General features: G+C 43.0%; 1 protein-coding gene across 1 annotated transcript; it reads left to right on the forward strand.

The window, feature by feature from the left end:
• The first annotated feature begins 17,073 nt into the window (after positions 1-17,073).
• LOC144705766 (BTB/POZ and TAZ domain-containing protein 1-like) lies at positions 17,074-21,919 on the forward strand. The gene is made up of 5 exons (XM_078578581.1): positions 17,074-17,196; positions 17,894-18,039; positions 20,059-20,362; positions 20,724-21,058; positions 21,735-21,919. Exons 1-5 carry the CDS (start codon positions 17,125-17,127, stop codon positions 21,862-21,864), a joined length of 987 nt encoding a protein of 328 aa, XP_078434707.1. The 5' UTR covers positions 17,074-17,124; the 3' UTR covers positions 21,865-21,919.
• Positions 21,920-22,275: the final 356 nt, after the last annotated feature.

Here is a 22,275-nt window from a genome sequence, read left to right on the forward strand (position 1 = left end):
CCAAAGGAGACTCTAAATTACTTGAAGAAAGATGTCTAAAGGTGAAGCGACGAAAGCAAGAATTTCATGCGATGTAGAGAAATTTATTGGGCTTGAAAGCCCTAGTTGATGGAAACCATGATGAATCAGTCTCGAGGTACACTCAGCTTGAAGATCAGAATGAGGAATTCAGGAAAGAGAAAAGCCGCCTATGAGATGTGGTCCAAGAACTCACGGACATGGTCATATCCATGAGGACACAGTGGGCAGACTGGCGCCAAGCCCAATCATCTAGGACCCGACCTAGTGGAGGAGAAGACAAACTCTTGATGCCACCCCCGAAGTTCAACGACGCTCGCAAGGAGGAGGATGTGGCCGACTCCTTGTATGACTATGAGAGATTTTTCGAAATGCACGACTCACCGGAGGGGAGGAAGGTCTTATAGGCTAGCTACTTCCTAACGGGATGCTAAAATCTAGTGGCGCCAACGTTTGAGGGATCAAGATTGGCCACCGGTGACATTCAAGGAGTTGGTACAAGATACCAAAGACACCTTCATGCAGTACAACACCTTTTGGATGGCGTAGGAAGACCTCGACAACCTCTAGATGACTGGGGCTTCAAGAGAATACGCGAAGAAGTTTTCTTCCATAATCTTCAGGATCACCAGGTTGCTTGACAAGGACAAGCTCTACCGCTTCACTAGAGGACTCCTCCACTGGGCGCATATTGAACTAGAGGAGGCACTTTTAAGATGTCTAGGCAGCCACAAAGTTGTGGAGGAACTTGTGGACCCCCGCATTAACAAAACCAGAAAGTTGAAAGAGAAATCCGAGAAGAGGAGTGGGAACCACCTGGACCACACAAAAGCACCTTCAGCCCCAGCCAGTCAGGGTCTGAAGAGAAAGTTAAAACTAAGCTACCGTAGGGGCCATGACAAAGACAATATCCCAAGACTGGCAATAACAACACCAAGTGGTGTGGATGGCAAGCTGGGATGTTTTGCATGTGGAGGACCCCACTATATGAGGGATTGTTGGCGAGGCACGGGGATGACCACCAATGTTAACGCGCTGATCGTACCCCTGGCCCAACCAGACTTTCCTGAGGGTAGTAGTACAATGACGTTGAAACCCTTCAATGCCTAGTGGCATTGCAAGGGGGGGCCCTAGTCAAGTATGAGGGTACTGGCCTCCTATACCTATCGGTATTCATCAACAGAAAATACACCACTACCACGGTCGACACAAAGGCGACACACAACGTCCTCACAAAAAAAGAAGCAAAAAGGCTCGACCTAAGTCTCTCCCCAAATACAGAGAAGATCAAGGCCGTCAACTCGGAAGCGAGATACATCGTCGACTTTGCCAAGGGGGTGCTATTGTGGGTGGGGACGTGGTAGGGCCAGACCAACTTCATGGTGTCCCCCATGGATGTCTTCTCAATCGTACTGGGTTTGAATTTCCTAATGGGGGCATGCGCAGTTGTGTTTCCCTAGTACTGTGGCATCTTGTTCTCGGAGGGATCTGATCCATGTTTTATGAGGAACCAAGGGGGACAGAGGCCATGGGAAAACCCTCTCTTGTTTGTGATGCAAGTCAAGGACGAACAGAGAAAAGGGTAAGAGACATTCCTGGTTACCATACAAGCGTTGACACCCTAGAAAAAGTGTGGAAGGTAGGGCTGTTCACCAACCCATTTGGCTGAGCTTAATTGGGATGACGCTGACGACAATGACCCTGGCGTTGTCACGGGTGGACTACCCGGGTCAGTGACGTATGTACTATGGGAGTTCGCTGGGGTGATGCTTGCAGAACGAACAGTAAGATTACCGCCCAAGCGAGACATGGACTATGAAATAGAATTTCTACCCAGTACCCGTAAGCCTGCATGTGCACCTTACAAGATAGTGCCTGCTTACCTAGAGGAACTGTGGAAACATCTTCAACAACTATTTTGAGACCGGACTATTTTGGCCATCCAAGGCACCCTTTGATGCCCCATTGTTGTTCCAGAAGAAGAAGAATGGGTCGCTCAGACTCCGCGTGGACTACCGGGCGCTGAACCCCATGCCAAATGCTGAGGAGTTGTTCGACATGCTCAGTGAAGCTCGCTTCTTCTCGTGGATGGATTTGAAGACTAGGTACGACTATGTGCGGATCAAGGAGGGAGATGACCTAAAGACTACATGTGTCACTTGAGTCTGATCATTTGAATTTAGTGTCATACCCTTTGGACTCACTAATGCTCCCGCAGCATTTTGTTGCTTAATGAATTCTATTTTTAGGACTACATCGATGAATTTGTTGTGGTATAATTGGATGATATTATGTTGTACAACTGAAGCTTAGATGATCATGTGAGGCACCTGAGGAAGGTAATGGGAAAGCTGAAGGAACATCAGCTCTACCTCAACCTGAAGAAATGTGAATTTGCCTTGTAGGAAATTGAGTTCCTCAGACACCTAGTCGGGAGGGGAAGTGTGCGTATGGTAGTGTTCGCCCATCCTGATACCGGTACCGGATGCCGGTATCAGGACGGATTCTGTGTCGGAAACCGGAAAGGCATTTTTCGGTATCCATTTTTTTCAATATCCGGATACCAGATATTAGTATCGGATATCGGTTGCTATAGTGCCGATATCCGATACCGATTTCCATCTCGATGTCAGCATCTGTCTCCGTCTCAATGGGGCAGATGACAATATTGGATATCGGATGCTGATATCAAAAACCGATATCTGCATCGAATAATAATAAAAATATTATTATTTATCAGATGTCTCACATTTTGCATAGATAACGTGGGCACGGGAGTACCAGAAGAGCTTTCTATCTGGTCATACATCTCATTTATTATATACAGGCGAGCATTTTTAATTTATTCCATATGGGATAGAAGGATTCGGGTTTTGTGTAAAACTCGGAATCCCTTTATCCCATATAGAAGGAAATAGAAATCTTTGTTTCTATTTATTGGATGGTGTATTCATTTATTAAATAATTAATATATATATGGCTCTTAAAATATGAAGCTAATTAATAAAGTTATTATTTTAACATTAAATATATTGTTGGCCTCATTTATTATATACAAAGAAACTTTTCTAATATCTTCAATGTGGGAAACGGGATTTTGAGTTTACATTAACTTCGAATCCTGTTATCCCATATGGAAGGAAAAAAAAAGTTTTCACTCTATATATTAACCGACATTGAAAATAAATTAAAACTATTCAACGCAGATTAACCATACAGGTAAAATGAGATTTGAAGCTTATTTTTATCGATCGATACCGGATATCGATATCCGGATATCGGAACTGATATCCGGATATCGAAATCCGATATCTGGTATCCGATACCTATTTCGTCCTCACCCCCTTGATATCCAGTACCGATATCCGTGTAACCCCTTATAGACGGATATCGACCAATATCTGATATCCGATGTCCAAAATCGTCCCATTTTTTTTACCGAATATCGGATATCGGTTGTCCGATACCGGATGACGGACGGATATCAGTTGGGCCATCACTAGCATATGGATCCCTCTAAGGTGAGGGCTATCCGAGATTGGGAAGTGCCGAAGGGGGTACTATAGGTCAGGTCCTTCCTCAGGCTAGCCATTTACTACCAGAAGTTTATCGAGGCCTTCTTTGGGCTAGATGCTCTGTTGAAATACTTCTTGAAGAAGGATGCAAAGTGGTAGTTGACTGATTATTGATAAAGAGCCTTCAACGAGTTGAGGAAGGCAGTCTCTAGTGAACCAGTGCTTCTACTGCCTAAGTTCGACAAGCCATATGAAGCACACACCGACGCTTCTGATTTGCACTTGGAGGTGTCTTGATGCACGATGGACTCTCGGTGGCGTGTGAGAGCCAGAAAATAAACAACACGAAAAGGAGGTATTATGTGCAAGAGAAGGAGATGACGCCTGTGGTACACTACCTCAGAGTATGGCGCCACTATCTCGTTGGAGGTAAATTTGTGATCTACACAAAAAACATGGCCACCAGTTGCTTTGAATCCCAAAAGAAACTAACCCCGAAGCAAGCAAGATGGAAAGACTTCTTGGCAGAATTCAAATTCGACTTGAAGTACAAACTGGGGTGTACCAAACAAGTAGCTGACGTCCTGAGCTGCAAAGAACTGGTGATTTTGTGGCTGCACTTTTTGCAGTCCAAGATAGCATCTTAGACGAAATCAAATTGGTGCTGAAACATGATTCAGAAGTTGTTTGCCTTATGAAACACATTGTTGCCGGCGAGAAGAGGAGATTCTGATTAGAGGAACATGTCATCTATGCAAGTGGAAATCAGCCATATGGGCCACGTGAAGGTGGGCTGCGCCGCAAACTTCTATACGAAGCGTACGACGCACCCCATGAAGGGCACTCAGTGCAAGCACCTACACTTGCGCATGTCTAGCAGGTATCACTGGCCACGAATGGGACATGATGTGGAGGCTTATGTCCGTTCATGTCTCGTGTGTAAACAAGATAAGACGGAGAAGGCCAAAATTGCAGGAACCCTATAACCTCTCCAAGGTTGAGCAGATTGTGGGAGTCCATCTCGATAGAATTCATCACATGTCTTCTGCGCGAGGGTGGTGACAAAGCTATCTTGGTGGTCGTGGACCATTTTTCCAAGTACGCAACATTCATCCCTACCATGTTGGAGGTGCACGCTTATAACATTCATCCCATGTGACGAAGTCAGGGGGCTTCCATAGGACATTATCAATGAGCCGATACAAGATTAAGGGACGTTTCTGGGAGTCACTATTTAAGTGCAAGGGCTCCATGCTCAAGTTTCCAACAATCTTCCACCCACAAACTAATGGCCAAATGGATTGTGAATGCTATTTTTGAAAACTATTTACAACACTACGTTTCTGCCAACCAAGAGAATTGGGTGGAGTGATGTATCCATACTCATGTTTGCAATTTAACATTCTTTAAGGGTTTATGAAGTTATAGAGTGGAATTAACATGCATATTTGATTAGAAATTCCATTTCATGTAATTATTCACTCATTATGTAAATTTCCTATTTGTTAAGAAATATTGCAAGACTAAAAAATATTAACTCATTGTTTGAGAAAACAAAAAATATATAGATTTAATAAATAAATATGAAAAAAACAATCAAAAGAGCTCCTAAGTAGCTGCAGCCAAGGCCGCAACCCAACCTTAGCTTGAGGCGCAGCCAAGGCCGCAACCCCTCAAAGCGGCCCAAAGGTAAGCAAGGTCGTGTTCAAGGTAAGTTCCATGTTTATATCAATTGATTTGTTATTCATTTTGGCATTTATATACCGCTTGGGCTTTTTAAAAAGCAATCTGGGATAAATAAGACTGATGTTTCATGAAGTTTCAGGCTGGGCTAAGGCACAGAGTATCGAGTTCTCATCAGGCCCACGCTCCACCATAAGCATAAATAATAAAGCGAATAAAGACTTCGGGCTTCACTTTGACCCAGGCCGAAGTCCACGTCTGCATGGGCTTTTACTTTAACAAATAATCTAATCCTGACCGTCAATCTTCTCTAAGAGGATTAAACGCTCAGATTTAGTTGGCATTTTTTTATTTTATGTCCTTCTCTCTTTTACAGGTGCCAAATCAGCGACCGTGGCTAACGCAAACCATGAAATGAGGCCGCCGAGAGAAGATGCTCACGTGGACGCCGCAGACTGGGAGAGTACCATCAAACTTAAAGGGCTTCACGACTACGATTTAATTGTAATTGTTGAATCCCAAGGTGTGGATCTAATGGTCCAGGGGCAGCACTGACCTTTTTTTCCTCCCGCCGCTGTCTCAGCCTGCGGAGCCATTATTCTGGCGACAAGAAGACATATTTATGTTGATTTGTCATCAAAGATGGTGGCTTAAAGGTCCCATAATGGTCAGGAAGGTCTTTAGATCATTCTTTACCTATAAAAAGAGCTTTAGATCACTGAAAAAAATATCTTTGCCACCAAATTTGAATCCATCGTTTGAAATAAAATTTTGGGGGAAGATTCTCATTCTCTTCCCCTTTCTCTTGATTCTCTCGGCCAACGCGTGCGACAGGCCTGTGACCTGAAGGGAGAATAGTAAGAGAGGGTTAGAAGGGAAGAGAAAGTGAAATGTTTACCTAAAGAATGACGCAGACGGAGAGGGGTGAGGAGCCGCCAACAACCTCCACTTGATGTAGAAATCCGATAAGTACATAGTTAAATTTTATTTATGTATCATATAGTATAAGTAAGGATTGAGGAATCATCCTCAATCTGTCTCCTCGAAATCAAAATAATTCAATTTCGAGCAAAGAAAAAAATCTACAAAAAAGGCGTTAAGGCATTTTATCAAACACCTCATGTTCAAGATTTGATTCTCAAAATTCTCCTATCCATTGACTTCTAAAAATTCTGAAAGTTTTTCAAAAGCTCACTAATATATCTCCACTACATATATATAAAATTTGAGGTCTAAATAAAATCTTTACAAAATCCTTCTGTTGTACTCTCCCAACTTATTAGTTAATTCTACCTCTAAGAGCCAATCCTTGTGGATACAACCTTACTCTACCCTATACATTTCTGAGTAAGTTTACAAATTAAAATTTTAATTTGGTCAAGGTGAAAACAATACAACGATGAATTAATACCCCCATTTTAATTTTAGCCCAATTTACACACAACATCAACCGGAGTTCAGCTACAAGGCATTAACCATTTGAGATTGCAATGGGAAGGCATCTGTTAACCCCTCTAGAAGTGGTGAAAAGAAAAGGGAATGGACATTTCCCTGCGGCTTTCTGCTTTGCATGCGATTATCATGCCCGCGTTGAAGAAGCTCGCGAGGCACTGGAGTGTGCTGCTCAAAGAATGAAGAAAAATGCAGATCAAAACAAAAGGGATGTGGAGTTCCAAGTGGGTTATCTAGTCTTGTTGAAGACAAATGTCCAAATGTTGAAGACAAAGCGGGCAAAACAAAGCCACAAAGGTCTTGTTCCATGTTGTGATGGTCCATTCAAAGTGGTAGCACAAATAGGACGAGTTTCCTACCAGCTCAATATACCCCGAAGGCTAGTGGTCCATCCGGTCTTCCTTGAATCGGTGCTCAAAAAGTATGAGTTAGACCTCAAAGATGTGACGAGGAATCAGCCCCAGTGTGCTCCACCAAATGTGTGGGGTGCACTTCGACCAGGAGGTAGAGGCGGTCTTGGCAAAAAGGGAGATTGACTGGGGAGGATGGCACAGTTGCTACCACAAGATCGAGTACCTCATAAAGTGGAAGAACAAGCTAGAGAATCAACGACATGGGAGCACGACTCGGATTTTGGCAATTTGAGGATCTACTGCGGGCATATGGGGCAGCGTAGTTGGTGTTGATGAGGGTGTCGACAAATTCAGGCTGTGGGGGCAAGTGAGGCCCAAAGTATGGGGTATTCCTACATAGAGGCATACGTGACTGTGGGGACATTTCAGTGTACTGGAATTATGATTGGAGATTGAGTCCTTCAGTGCAACACTACAACAGGCACTGCGAGTGGTGACGCTCAACCCTGATCTTTAAATCCAACGCCCTTATGGTGTGTGTGCTCGTCATTGCTCAAGCATGGTGGATAAGGGGAGGCCTGCGTGTGCTGGGCACGCGGACTGCCGAGAGCATAGGTTGGACGACAGTGGCGCGGCACTGCGTGCGGAGTTGTGCGGGCAAACTGCATGACTGCACGTGCGTATTGTGTGCGCTGTTTATGTGGGGTGCGAGGCAGGACACATTCTGTAGGACACTAAAGCATTGGCATAGAGAGAGCACCAAGATGGATGCGGGTGCTTGGCACCCTCGCGTGTAGTGTTGGGCACACTACGCCTAATTTGAGGCATAGAGCACGGCGGTGTCGTGCAGACCGCGTGCGATAGGTGTCAGTGGGGGGACTAGTGGTGCGCAAAGCGTCAAGGCTAGGATGGGCTGGTAAATGGCTGGGTGCCATGCCCACGGGTGCGTGGCACCCAGCCGGTGGGTGCGCGGAGCAGCGGGCCTCAAGGTGCAAGAGTGACACTACCAAGGCGCGCGATGCCTCGCCTCGTTACTTCAGTATATTCCTTCGTCTTACCCCACGCAACATCCATGACTACATTGTAAAATCTTTGATATATGATGCAATGACCCTATTCCTGTACGGGGCTGCATCCTCACCTTCTCTCCTAACCCCTTCGAAGTGTACTTAAGCTATTGTGAAGACTTCTGTTGCAACGAAGCAAGGCTGTTCGGTGTCCTAATCCAAGCACTGAGGCCGACACGCATCACATTCGAGCATTGTCCTAGGTCGGGATTTGATCGCGTAGACCTCCCTATAGACATGTTTGTACTCTTGTTAACCCCTCTTGAAGCAAACAGATTCCCAATGTTCCCTTCTGCTACATGGTAGGAGAGCAAGGTATTGACAATTGCGATGATTTTTTATCTACTTCATATCTTGCTTATCCTGGATTGTGCCCCCCATTGTCTCTTCATCTTCCGCCACTAGTTTGTCCAAGCTCAGCGATATTTTCTCCTATATTGATATCAATTTGTTATAGTCGCGTGTGGGGACTGATGAACCCAAAATGAGCCATGAATACAAACACATCTTGAGGCCATTCTTGCATCATTTTTTTGATATTATCTTCAATTTGAATGAGAGTTCTCATTTCATGTAAGGATGCATTAAATAGGCCATCTGGTTAAATCAACCATTTTTAATGTCATTTTTACATAATTTACAAGCCCATTAAAACATTATTAAATTTAATCAATTTAATTCTTCTCTCTGGTATGTTAGTCTATATTTTGTAGGGGTGAAGTCACATTTGAAGAAATAAATAACGAGAGATATGGAAGACTATATATATACATGTTTTTAATTAAAGAACCTACGATTGAGCCAAGGCACAACAACACTCAAGCCAGCCGCAGTCAGGCGAGCACAAGGTACTCAAGTCTATCCACATCCGACAAGCGCTGGTGCCCTAGGAGCAGAGCTTGGCATATGCACACTCACACATGACCAAGCCCAAAGAAGGCCCACAAAGGGAGCCCATAATATTCGAGATGGCCCAAAACAGAGATACCTCATGCACATGCGCCAGGGAGATGGCATTTTGATTCATACATCGTATTTGAATAACATTTATATAGCTATCATTGTTATAATTTTTTTTGATATGGGATCATATCTCACTATTTCTTTCAGCTTTGCACCGGACTACGCTGACAAATGATGAAATCAAGACAGCTCTTCAAGCCAACCTAGGTTGAAGCCCATGTCATGCCTCACCAATATAAGTGCACTGGTATAATCTCGGCCATTCAAACCTTTGAAGGAGATTGGATAACTAGATTTAAAATATATTCTTATTAACTTATTTTTATTTCATGCACCTAATTTGTTAGTTGACTCTGACAAGGATGGTGGGACCGTGTGACCAGCAAATCAGGAGGGTGACCACAGATGGGGCAGTTGATGGGCTTGCTGACAGGGCGACTGGCATGGAAAGAAGGATATATTTCTTTTAGGTGAGGTCCATAGTTGTGATTTAGTTGCAACCATTGGATTATCAATAAAGGAGAACGAACGCCTTGGGGAAAATCCATCTATCTTCACCCCTAGCCATCGACTCTGTCAGATAGATGATGGTTTCTAGCCATTGGGGACCACAAGAAACAATCCAACAGTCCTTAGAGGACCCACTCAACTGGACCACCCTATCTACCACCGACGGGGATCCTCCTCAGCCCTTAATAACATGTCTACGACTCCAAAACCATCATCTTCAGATCCAAATCCAAGGCAATAGAGGGAGGACCATCTTGGGGTGAGCTGGGACATCTCTCCCTGGCTCAAAATGCCAAGGAAGGTGTCTTAGGAGTTTTAGAGCATCTTGGATTTGTGCTAGCACATAGGAGGATGGGAAGAGACACATCGATGCTCAAGGATAGCGATAGACACCCCCATTCTCCGCAAGCCTGAATCAGGACGATTTAGGTGAGCTTTTGAACAACATAAGGTAGATTTTAATGTGTTTATCCTTGTTAGATACTTGAATTTGCTTTAAATCGAAGTCAAAATTTGATTCAGCTTCATTGGGGTATTTTCACAAAAATATTCTGGGCATCGAGTGTTTCTCCTGAATTCATGCCACTTTTATTTAAATTTTACTTCATAAGTAGTAGTAGTAGTAGTAGTAGTAGTAGTAGAAAATACTTATTAAATACATCTATTTATAAAAAAACACATTTGTGTTATTCTACGATACCCATAAGCATAAAATAACATAAATACATTCTTACATTCCTCTTAATTAATCTTCTTAATACTTCTGTCACTCTCAACCTCTCTCTCTCAAAAAAATTTATCCCTTTAAATGTTAAAATGTATCCTCTCTATCTAATAACTTAACTCTTCTAAAATTAGAAAATTCCTATTTTTCTCATCTATCTCCATTAAGCTGTCATCATTTTTAATATTTCTTCCTCATTAATCCATATATAGCTAAAAAATACAAAATTACTATATATCTCCGATCTTACACATAAAATACTATTAATACATGCTTCTAATTTGGTTGTGTACCCTTCATTCATGATCACTCAACGAAGAAATCCAATATTACTTCCAGCGGCACCAAAGGACATGTTTGTCGGCTACTCCAAAACTCAAGACTGTACCATCATGTGTGTTTCCTTTTTCTTCTTCTCTCTCTCTCTCTCCCAATTTTCATTCTTCCTGCTGTCATTAAATACATCCTGGCCACTGCATATTTTATTTTTTTATTTTCTCTGCTTATGTAAATGATTAGTGACAAGTAGGTGGGGACCGCTGATGGGAGAATTGTTATTTTAAGAGAAGGGTGGGATAGGGGGTCTATTATGATGAACCATCGATGAGTGGTGTTGGAGGCTTTGGTGATGGGTGTTAGTGACAAGAGAAGCATGGGATGACAAAGGGGATGTTTAGGATATATGAGACGTTTGAGGCCAAGGGGGATTAATGACTATGGCGGGCATAATTTAATGAATAATGACATAATTTTGAAGTCGGATGATACTCATTTTTTTATTTTGTCATGTGCTTTCATTACATTGTTTTTAGAAACAATGTGCATGGTGAGCCTGGTCAAATCTCATCAACAGATGATGTTAGAAAAATCCCTCCTAATTTGTCCTTTACACCGCATCCATGACATTCTTCAAAGGCAAAAATAATGCAGCATTTTATAAATATTGGGTTAGGTAAATGGGCTTGATTGCGAAAGAGATTAACAAAGCATAAAGATAGATCTATGGATGTCTTCAAGAGAGAGAACGAAGGAATCTGTCACACAATTTTTCTATTTTTAAGGCGCACCATGGAACATCATATACAACAAGATGTTCATGATCATGTGGTTGTATGCCATTGAGGTGACTATCATTTCTCCTGGCTGGAAGATTATAAACGGTGCCGCAAAGGAATTATATGTGGTCATAAAGGGAAGGTTTCTAGATTTACTACCCGATGTCCCAAAGGTGTATGTGGCTCTAGATTGAATGATCAGAAACAATCTAACTGGCCTACTTGGTAATATAATGCATTGGACAAACAGTTGGTGGGAAATCTCTGAGCATGTGCTTTCAACTCAAGACCTCATTAGAAAGCCTAAGATTGATAATTTTAGCATCATTGGTCTCCTCTCATGGGATGATTTTGGACTGAAAGTCAAGATCAGAAGAGACCCAATCGCCTTCCTTTTTTTTAGAATGCATAGAAAGCTAATTGTCTTCCATTCTGGTTTATTGATATCACAACAAGCAACTTTCACTAGCAACAGTAAGATGATCATGCTATTTTCTTAAGAGCTAAGGGATGGGAATAAAACAATTCATTATGCAGTGACTTGAAAAAAAGTTTATCTAATAAGGTGTAAAAACACCCATGAAATGATGAATGCCACTTTAAAGATGCAAAAAGTCATCGAATGTATGAATTTTCAGATCTTGCCTTTGATCGATACGTAAATGATAATTTCATCAGATGATTTGGACATGATGTCCAACTTTGTTGATTGGGTCTTTTAGTGGCTCAAAGATCATGAGATTTCCAAAAGTCCCCGCCATTTGTAGGGGATTGATGAGACATCTTGATAATGCTCTAGGAATATTCATTGTGCCCAGTATCCTATACTTGGGTATAAACTTGACTCGTGAGACAATTGTGTTGATCCAACAGGCATGTGAGGGTATGAAGAAGAATCTCTTGAATTTTGAGATATATCGAATAACTACGTAACCTCCATTTCCACCATTCTTGACCCTTTCAACAAGGGGGCATCCCAAGATCTTAGCATCAACTATGATACCTAAGAGTTTGTGCATTGGATTGTACCCTTCTTAGCGAGGACCATACACATAACATGATTTGAAGAAGAAGATTGGTTCACTGAACTCATTTACAAGTTTCCTTCTCCTTCGGAAAGAGCATGACTAGTCTCTAGGTGTTGGAGAGGAACAACAATGGTTTAGTGCTCAGATGGTGGAACTGCATAGACACAAAACCTATCATCGACTTGCCACTCTTGTGCAAGACCAGCACCCCAGTTGAATACATTTTTCTCTGCTAGGAGTATGATGGCGCCAAAGGATGCGCCTTAGTTCAAAAAGCATCTAACTTCTTGTTAATAAGAAGTGTTGGCTGCATGTAGAGAATGCACAACTTCAAGATTGGGAGGCTGATGATGACAAGTGTGAATTATATTATGACATTTACTGGGTGCAATCTTTTTAGTGTACGATGTCTACATATGTATTGCAAGAAGAACAGAGATGTGGGAACCTTAGAAGAGGGACATTTTTTAAAAAACCAATTTCCTGCTGTTTCAAAGAGAACAATGTGGTTTGGTGTTTCATAGTGAAACGCTTATAACAAATGGACCTCTCGATGGGGTTAAAGCATCCCTCTTTAACAAATTAATATGTATAACTAAAACCTCATACCCGATGAAAGGTGTTCATCCATAAAAATATAGAATCCATATTTTTTGGCGGTTGATATGCTACTGAAAATTTGGCTTAGCTTTTTACAAATTCATATTGTAGAAACAATAACTGGTTAATGTGATTTAATCATTATAATTTTAGACGTAATAAAAATACAATAATTTTCTTTTATGATAAAATTTTGCTTTATTTGAAAATTTATATAACTGTCAATGTTAGGATAATTTTAATTTCACACTTTTACTATATAATAAATATTGATATTTTTAACCCGATAATATCACTATTTTACTTGATGTCAATAACTTCTTGCAAACACTAGATTTTTTGGGATCCAATAAAGTTCTGACCTTTACCAGCATAGTTTAATCTCATTCTTTCTCCCTCTCTCTCTCTCCCTATTTCTCTCTCATTCTTTCATTATTTTATCTCATTCTATGCATACCAAACAAAGTATTTATATATATTTTTTAAAAAGTAACATAACAAAGCGTGTAGAAAACGTTAGAAATGCTAGATTATATCTTGTTAATGAACTGTTTAATTTTATCTCTTTTGTTCATTATTTATATTACTGTAAATACAAAATAATCCTATCAGCCCAACCTCAGGCCTCATCCAGTTATTCCTTAATCACAATGCATTTATTAATTCATAAGCAGTAGTTTTGACTTTTAAAATTTATGTATGTTATTTGTTTATAGAACTATTACTTCATCTCATGGATTATTTAATCCTTAATTATATGAAATCTAATTTTATGAATTTGAATACCATATCATTCTTTAAACTTTTCTGTTTTCAAATTCTCCTGACACTTTGTTGATTCATGACTTCAGGCTGTTATATTCACCATAATAAGTTTATTTTCCATTTTCCTATATTTTAAAACACTTGTCACAAATGTCATCTGTCCTGTCACATCATCCAGAACAATAGTCACATCTCCCTTCATGGCGACTAACTTGTAAAGACGAAGACGTAGTCTGTTCCATCTTGTCTTCGTCCGTGCGGACTTACTTGAAAAGATGTGATGGAAGATGTTTTTGCCAAACCCTAGAAGTTGGAGGTGAGAGAGGGAGAGAGTGCTAGCCTGCTAGGGGAGGAAAAGACAGTCTTGACTTTAATTTATTTGTAACCTATTGCACAGAATGAATGAGAGAGATTCTTACAGAATATAGATATCGAGAGATAGTATGAAAGAGTGTCCAGGGGAGAGTCCCTGTTTTTTCTTCCACAAAATGACAGAAAAGAGAGAGAGAGATAGAAAGAGAGAGGGGAGAATGAAAGAGAGGGATAGGGAGAGAATGAGAGACGTAGAGAGAGGGATAAGAGGAAGAGAGAGAGAGAAAGGGAGAGATAAGAGGGACAGAATGAGTGAGATAGAGCGAGGGATAGACAGAGAGAATGAGAAAAAGAAATAGAGATAGGGAGAGAGAGAGAGAGGGAGGGAGAGGGAAAGGGAGGGAGTGAGAAAGGGAGGGAGTGAGAGAGATAGAGATAAGGGGAGGGTGAGAGAGAGATAGAGGGAGAGAATGAGAGAAAGAGAGAGATAGAGAGTGAGCGAATGAGAGAGGGAGAGGGAGGGAGAGAGAGAGCAAAGGAACGGGAGAGAATGAGAGAGATGGAAAGAGAGATAACAAGAGACATGGAGAGAGGGATGGGGAGAGAATGAGAGAGAGCAAAGGAACGGGAGAGAATGAGAGAGATGGAAAGAGAGATAACAAGAGACATGGAGAGAGGGATGGGGAGAGAATGAGAGAGAGAGAGAGGGAGAGAATGAGAGACATGGAGAGAGGTATGGGGAGAGAATGAGAGAGATAGAGAGAATGAGAGACATTGAGAGAGGTATGGGGAGAGAATGAGAGAGAGAGAGAGGGAGAGAATGAGAGACATGGAGAGAGGTATGGGGAGAGAATGAGAGAGATAGAGAGAATGAGAGACATTGAGAGAGGTATGGGGAGAGAATGAGAGAGATATAGAGAGGGAAAGGATGAGAGACATGGAGAGAGGTATGAGGAGAGAATGAGATTACATGGAGAGAGGTATGGGGAGAGAATGAGAGACATGGAGAGAGGTATGAGGAGGGAAAGAGAGTGAGAGAATGAGAGAGAAATAGGGAGAGCGAGAGAATGAGAGAGAAATAGGGAGAGAGAGAGAGAGAGAATCATATCCAGCCCTTTCTAGAGAGAGAGAGAGAGAGAGAGAGAGAGAGAGAGAGAGAGAGAGAAAGAGAGAGAGAGAGATGAGTCCATTTTGGTCCGGTCCTGTCTCTATCCATCAGTGAAGGAGGATTACTTGGATTTGTCATGGAGCAAGGTTCTAAAACCAGACTGGAAGCTCACCCACACGAGGTAACCAGAAAATATCTTGCTCTTGGCCTGTGGCCATGGAGGCAAGATTGTACGAACCACCCAACACCAGTCATATCAAGGCCCAGCCCTCCCCACATCTGACCCCTTCTCCACCGACAAGGCTCATCATTGCCACGTGGAGGTCTTAGCAGCGTACATCTATCCATTCCCCCCTGTCTCTCTAGTAACACTTTCTCGCTCTAAACTAGTCTCCTTTTCTCTCTCACCATGTATAGCTATGTATCTCTATCTCTATCTCTCTTTGCATGTCTATGTATCTCTATCTAACTCTCTTTGTATGTCTATGTATATGTATCTTTATCCTTCTATATTTATGTATCTCTATCTCCATTTATCTCTCTCTATGTCTATGTATCTTTATCTCTACTTATCTCTCTCTATGTATATCTCCATCTCTATCTCTATTTATCTATTTCTATGTCTATGTATCTCTATCTCTATGTCTATTTCTCTCTATAATGTATAAATTTTTCTATCTCTATGCCTATGTATCTCTATCTCTATGTATATTTCTCTCTACCTCTATGTATATCTCTCTCTATCTCTACGTTTATACATCTCTATCTCTATGTATATCTCGCTCTATGTCTGTGTATCTCTTTTTGTATATGTATCTCTACCTCCATCTCTCTATTTATTAAAAAATATATCTATCTCTATATTTCTCTCTTTGTATGTAAATGTAGATATCTGTATGTATATCTCTTTGTATGTCTATTTATCTTTACCTCTACTCTACCTCTCTTTGCATATGTATGTATGTCTCTTTGTAAGTTTATGTATCTATATATCTATCTATCTCTCTTTGTAAGTTTATGTATCTATATAGCTATCTATCTCTCTTTGTAAGTTTGTGTATCTATATATCTATCTCTCTTTCTTTGTAAGTTTATATACATATATATATATATCTATCTATATATCTCTCTTTGTGGTATATGTACCTATTTCTCTCTCTATAATTCTTTTTATGTATCTCCATCTCTATCTCTCCCTCAATCTCCATATCTCTTGCTCCATTTCTCACCATCTCTGTCTAGCACTCTCCATCTCTCTCTACCTTCAAATCTCTGTCACTGTCTACAGTTTCACAGTCCCAGCTCTTTCTCGCTCGCCATACATCTCGAAGACACGACAAGGGGGGCGGCAGCAACGATAGCAGCCATAGAGGTCAGCAGCTGTCGCAGGCGAGATAATTAAATGAAGGCTCGGCGGGCCCTAATTAGGAGTGACGAGAAGCCTTCTTTACACTTGAGGGTTGTATGGAATGATTAATTTTATGCGGTCACTCATAAGATGACCGCATAATGACGCCTACCTTTGGCCACACGCATAGAAAAAATCTTGCCCGTAGACTCGTGGCTATGGACGCAAGATGCCACCTACCCACATCTGACCGGGTAGCGTAGATGCCATGTAGGAACCGCTCAGAAGCTGCCACGTGGAAGCCCTAACCGTGACAGCTGGCCTCCACCTCAGCTGCCACTACTCGTGCTTATCTCTACGCAAATATCTCCTTGCCACGGTGGATGAGGATGTGCGCGCCACGTCATCCGCGTTTTAAAATAGTGGCTGTTGTTCATCTCTCTCTCTCCTTTCTAGGAACAGTTTCTCGCTCTAGGTTAGTGGATTTATCCGCCACGTCAGATCGTTTTGTTAGGATTAATTAGAGATTACGGGTTAAGTACTTGTTAATTTTTGTAATTAAGGCCGTGGGATGTCTCTATATAAACAGCTGTTTGTGAAGAGGTCGTAGGAAGCAGCTGGCTATGGCGGAAGAAGCAGACGCTCGCGTGGTCACCTCTGGCGGCAGAATTATCCCTGTCCACACTCGTATTGTTGTAAGTTTTTTATTCTCGGATTTCTCCGTTTCTTGATTCTCAATCGGAGTTAGAAGGCGATTTTACAGTCTGTGGATCCGTCGATTTGCTCGTTTCGTGTTTTTGATGGCGAGAATCGATCTCTGGATGGCGTAGGAAGATTTAGAGCTTCTGGATTATCAATGGCGTGGATCTTGGACGAGGAATTTAGTTACTGCTGGCGGATCTGGATCTTACTTAGATCGGAACATATATCTTCTTTCTGATTCTTGTTCTTGCCAGGATCAGTTCGCCTTCCTCTGTTTTTCCTTTTTTTCGTGTTTTGGATTGTGAAAATCGCTTGAGTGTCAATCTGGTTAATACGGAAACCGACGCCTATTTCTTCACTCCGATTCCTCTTCTCTTGCCGAGATCGGTTCTCGTTCGTTTGTTTTCTTCTTTTCGCGTACTGGATGGATGATGAAATATCAGCGATGCAATGGAGATGAGATCCTACCAGTCCGACAGATCGGAAATCGGATGAAGTAAATCCGAGACGAATAATCTAATCTTTCTGTTAAAATTGAGGTGGCGATGAAATTGAAACGGACAAGTAGTTGTTTCATCGTATGTTGATTTCAAACAGCGGATCTGATCTGGCGGATTCTTGTTCTTGCGGAGAGTGCTTAAACTCGGTTTATCGATTTCTAAACTCGTGATCGGCGACAATGTCGTGCAGTCGATGGCGTCTCCGGTGTTGGAGGCCGCGATCTTGGACAGACGGCTCAAGCGCGGCAACTCCGGCCAGACGCCTCCCGCGCTCCCCATTCTCGGCGTCCCCTGCGACGCCGTCTCCGCCTTTATCAAATACGTGTACGAATCAAGGTCCGGAGTCCTCTCTCTACTGCTCTCTCTCTCTCTCTCTCTCCCCAGTCTCCCTCGATCTCTCTCTCTCTACTGCTCTCTCTCTCTCTCCCCAGTCTCCCTCGATCTCTCTCTCTTTCTTCTCCCTCTCTTCCTCTCTGTCCTGGTCTCTCCCTCGGCCTCTCTCTCTTCCTCTCTGTCCTGGTCTCTCCCTCGGTCTCTCTCTCTTTCTTCTCTCTCTCTTTCTCTCTGTCCTGGTCTCTCCCTCGGTCTCTCTCTCTTTCTTCTCTCTCTCTTCCTCTCTGTCCTGGTCTCTCCCTCGGTCTCTCTCTCTTTCTTCTCTCTCTCTTCCTCTCTGTCCTGGTCTCTCCCTCGGTCTCTCTCTCTTTCTTCTCTCTCTCTTCCTCTCTGTCCGGGTCTCTCCCTCGGTTTCTCTCTCTTTCTTCTCTCTGTCTTCCTCTCTGTCCTGGTCTCTCCCTTGGTCTCTCTCTCTTTCTTCTCTCTCCTGATCTCTCTCTCTTCCTCTCTGACCTGGTCTCTCCCTTGGTCTCTCTCTCTCTTTCTTCTCTCTCCTGATCTCTCTCTCTTCCTCTCTGTCCTGGTCTCTCCCTTGGTCTCTCTCTCTCTTTCTTCTCTCTCCTGATCTCTCTGTCCTGGTTTCTCCCTTGGTCTCTCTCTCTTTCTCTCTCATGGTCTCTCTCTTCCTCTCTCTCCTGGTCTCTCTGCCTCTCTCCCTTTCTTTCTCTCTTCTGATCGCTCTCTATTCCTCTCTCCTGGTCTCTCTGTCTCTCTTTCTCTTGCCCCTGGTCTCCCTCTCTTTCCTTCTCTCTCTCCTGGTCTCTCTGTCTCTCTCCCCTGGTCTCCCTCTCTTTCTCTCTCTCTTTCTCCTGTTTTCTCTGTCTCTCTTTCTCTCTCTCTTTCTCCTGTTTTCTCTGTCTCTCTTTCTCTCTACCCTGGGCTCACTCTCTCTTCTGCTCTCTATCTCTCTCTTTCCTTCTCTCTCTCTCCCGGTCTCTCTCTTTCTCTCTCTCCTGGTCTCTCTCTCTCCCCTCGTCTCTCTCTTGGTCTCTCTCTCTCCCCTCGTCTCTCTCCTGGTTTCTCTCTCTCCACTCGTCTCTCTCCTGGTCTCTCTCTCGCCCCTCGTCTCTCTCCTGGTTTCTCTCTCTCCCCTCGTCTCTCTCCTGGTCTCTCTCTCTCCCCTCGAATCTCTCTTGGTTTCTCTCTCTCCCCTAGTCTCTATCCTGGTATCTCTCTCTCAGCTCGTCTCTCTCCTGGTATCTCTCTCTCCCCTCGTCTCTCTCCTGGTCTCTCTCTCTCTCCCCTCGTCTCTCTCCTGGTCTCTCTCTCTCTCCCCTCGTCTCTCTCCTGGTCTCTCTCTCTCTCCCCTCGTCTCTCTCCTGGTCTCTCTCTCTCTCTTTCCTCGTATCTCTCCTGGTCGCTCTCTCCCCTCGTCTCTCTCCTGGTCTCTCTCTATCTCTCTCCTAGCTTCTCGTCTCTTCTGGTCTCTCTATCTCTCTCCTAGCTTCTCGTCTCTTCTGGTCTCTCTCTCTTGCGGTTCACGCAAGTCCCCCTCGAAAAGACACACGTCAACGTGGTGTCAACGTTTTCGCCCTTCGTTGATGTGAACTTTCACGCTAACGAAATTTGTATGACGGGCGTTGACGGAGACGTCAAAGGTTTCGCGGCACCGCGGATCGATGACGTCAACCCTCCACGTTATCTCCCTTATTCACTAAATTTCAGTTAGAAATTGTCAACCACGTCATCGACCATCATTAACACTACACCATGGCTGTCTTGGCGTACCATTGTCGTCATCGTGACGATGACGACTCCGTCAACGTCGTTTCGTCATCGTGACGATGATGATGACGATGAAAGAGTGGTCAGTTTCTTTCCGAATGACAGTTATTAGCCTAGAATAAATGATGGAACTGGAGGCACGAAGGCTTTCACCTGATGATTGATGACGGTTATGGAGGATGGCGTTGACGAAATCTTATTTTTGGATGACGATGACAATTAAGAACTCCGTGGCAGGTGCTCGAGCGAGGATATGCAGAAGTATGCAATGCACCTGCTGGCTCTGTCCCATGTATACCAGCTTCCCCGGTTGAAGCGTGCATGTGTGGGGTCTCTGGCCGAGAGGCTCAGCGTTGACACCATCATCGACGTGCTACAGCTTGCGCGGCTTTGTGATGCACCCCGGCTCCGTGTCCGTTGCATGAAGCTCCTCGCCGCCGAGTTCGCCAACGTAGAGAAGACTGAGGCCTGGCACTTTCTCCAGGCCAATGATCCCCACCTCGAGCTCGACATCCTCCAGTACCTCCATGAAATCTCCCTGGTATGAAGTCCTCTTCCTCATACAGAAGAATGATTGTGGACAGATGACGTTCAGGGCCAGCACCCGTCAACGTCAACATCATTGACCCTTTTTGACGTTGACAATTTAAAAGTGGTTGATGCATCTCAAGAATTTTAGGATGGTTGATGTGGTCCGTCAACGTCGGCAGTCAATATAGTGGCACTCAAATTGCCGATCCTCAACCATCCTAAAATTCTTCCGAGTGTTGATGTTGATGAGTTGATGACACTCGTCAACGTTGTCAACCTCAAACAGCCGTGATGGAAAAGTATGATCTGTTGGTCAGATGGGTGATGCTTGAATGTTATCTAATCTTCTCTTCTGGCATGGTCAATGGCAGAGGGAGAAGAGGCGGGCAAGGAACAAGAAGGCGCAGAGCGTGTACATGGAGCTGAGTGAGGCAATGGAGTGCCTGAGGCATATCTGCACAGAAGGGTGCACAGAGGTGGGTCCGAGCGATGGTGAAAAACCATGCCAGAGCCGCGGGCCTTGCAGCTTGTTCCGCACGTGCCAGGGCGTGCAGCGGCTCATCCGCCACTTTGCCACGTGCGAGAGGAAGAAGACGATGGTCCCCGGCGGTGGCTGCGGCCAGTGCAAGCGAATGTGGCAGCTCCTTCGACTCCATGCTGCCACCTGCGACCACCCTGACGACCTCTGCCGCGTCCCCCTTTGCCAGTAAGCGCCCCCTCAAACCTTCTTCCTTTAACGGCATCGTCATCGTCATCGTCATTGTCATCATCATCGTCATCGTCATCGTCATCGTCATCGTCATTATCATCATCATTATCATTGGCATCGTCATCATCATCGTCATAATCATCGTCATCGTCATCGTCATCGTCATTATCATCATCATTATCATTGGCATCGTCATCGTCATCGTCATAATCATCGTCATCGTTATCGTCATTATCAACGTCATCATCATCGTCATCATAATAGTCGTCATCCTAAGGATGACTATGGCATACGCCTTATCATCCTGGCCTGGGATGATGGCCAAGTCTGTAATGACCATTTGTCTGTCATCGTCAGCTGAGCCTAGATTTGATTATGATGAACCATAACAAATGCAGATGAAGATGCATCTTCATTCTTCTTGACTTACTAAGTTCTCGCTCTATCGAGTCATTGCGCCTATACAATATTCAATAATGAGAATTTATTGAATATTGTACGAGCCTAGATTTCAACAAGATCATTATCCAAATACAGATGATGATGAATTGACTTCGTAACATCCATCTTCATCATCATTGAATTCATTTGCTCATCTTTATGAGCCATTGTGTAATAATCTACCATCCATTGTCAAGATTTCATTATTTTCTTCTTCATTTGATTATTGCAGCCAGTTTAAGACAAGGGCGCAGATGGGGAAGATGGGGGAAGAGGATGCCAGATGGGGACTGCTCGTGAGGAAGGTGGTTTCGGCGAGGGTGACATCAGCCCTAACCCGAGGTGTCACGCCGTGCTTGTAGTTTATTCATTGTTTCTTTGTCAATGATCATTGATGATATCATGCATTAGAAGTCATGCTTGTGTATAAAATTGATAGCTCAAAATCAATGAAAGTTTGATGATTAGATAATGAAAATATGGTCATTTTATGAGCAAGACCAAATGAAGTTTCTGATGGAAAATTATTTATTTCCAATGTGTAATTAAAAAACATGATAAGAACAAAATTGTATGTACAACATAAAAACTAATCAATCTCTGATGGTACACTCATCGGCAACAAAGTTCCTATAAATTTTTTTATGAAGTGAATACATTCTAAAAAGTTACTGACGAACATTTATGATCAGATGGATACAAATACGAGGATTTTCACATGTTAAATTAGCAAAAAGTATCAAACACACTAACATTTGGCTATTGATATCAAG

Source organism: Wolffia australiana, chromosome 7 (genome assembly GCF_029677425.1).
Source record: "Wolffia australiana isolate 7733 chromosome 7, ASM2967742v1".
Lineage (NCBI taxonomy): Eukaryota > Viridiplantae > Streptophyta > Magnoliopsida > Alismatales > Araceae > Wolffia > Wolffia australiana.

Bases quoted from the DNA above. Each gene is read 5' to 3' on its own strand.
- LOC144705766 (XM_078578581.1), top strand. From the start codon at position 17,125: ATGGCGGAAGAAGCAGACGCTCGCGTGGTCACCTCTGGCGGCAGAATT. The intron at 20,363-20,723 runs GTATGAAGTCCT...GGTCAATGGCAG, and splicing joins ACCTCCATGAAATCTCCCTG to AGGGAGAAGAGGCGGGCAAG. The intron at 21,059-21,734 runs GTAAGCGCCCCC...TGATTATTGCAG, and splicing joins TGCCGCGTCCCCCTTTGCCA to CCAGTTTAAGACAAGGGCGC.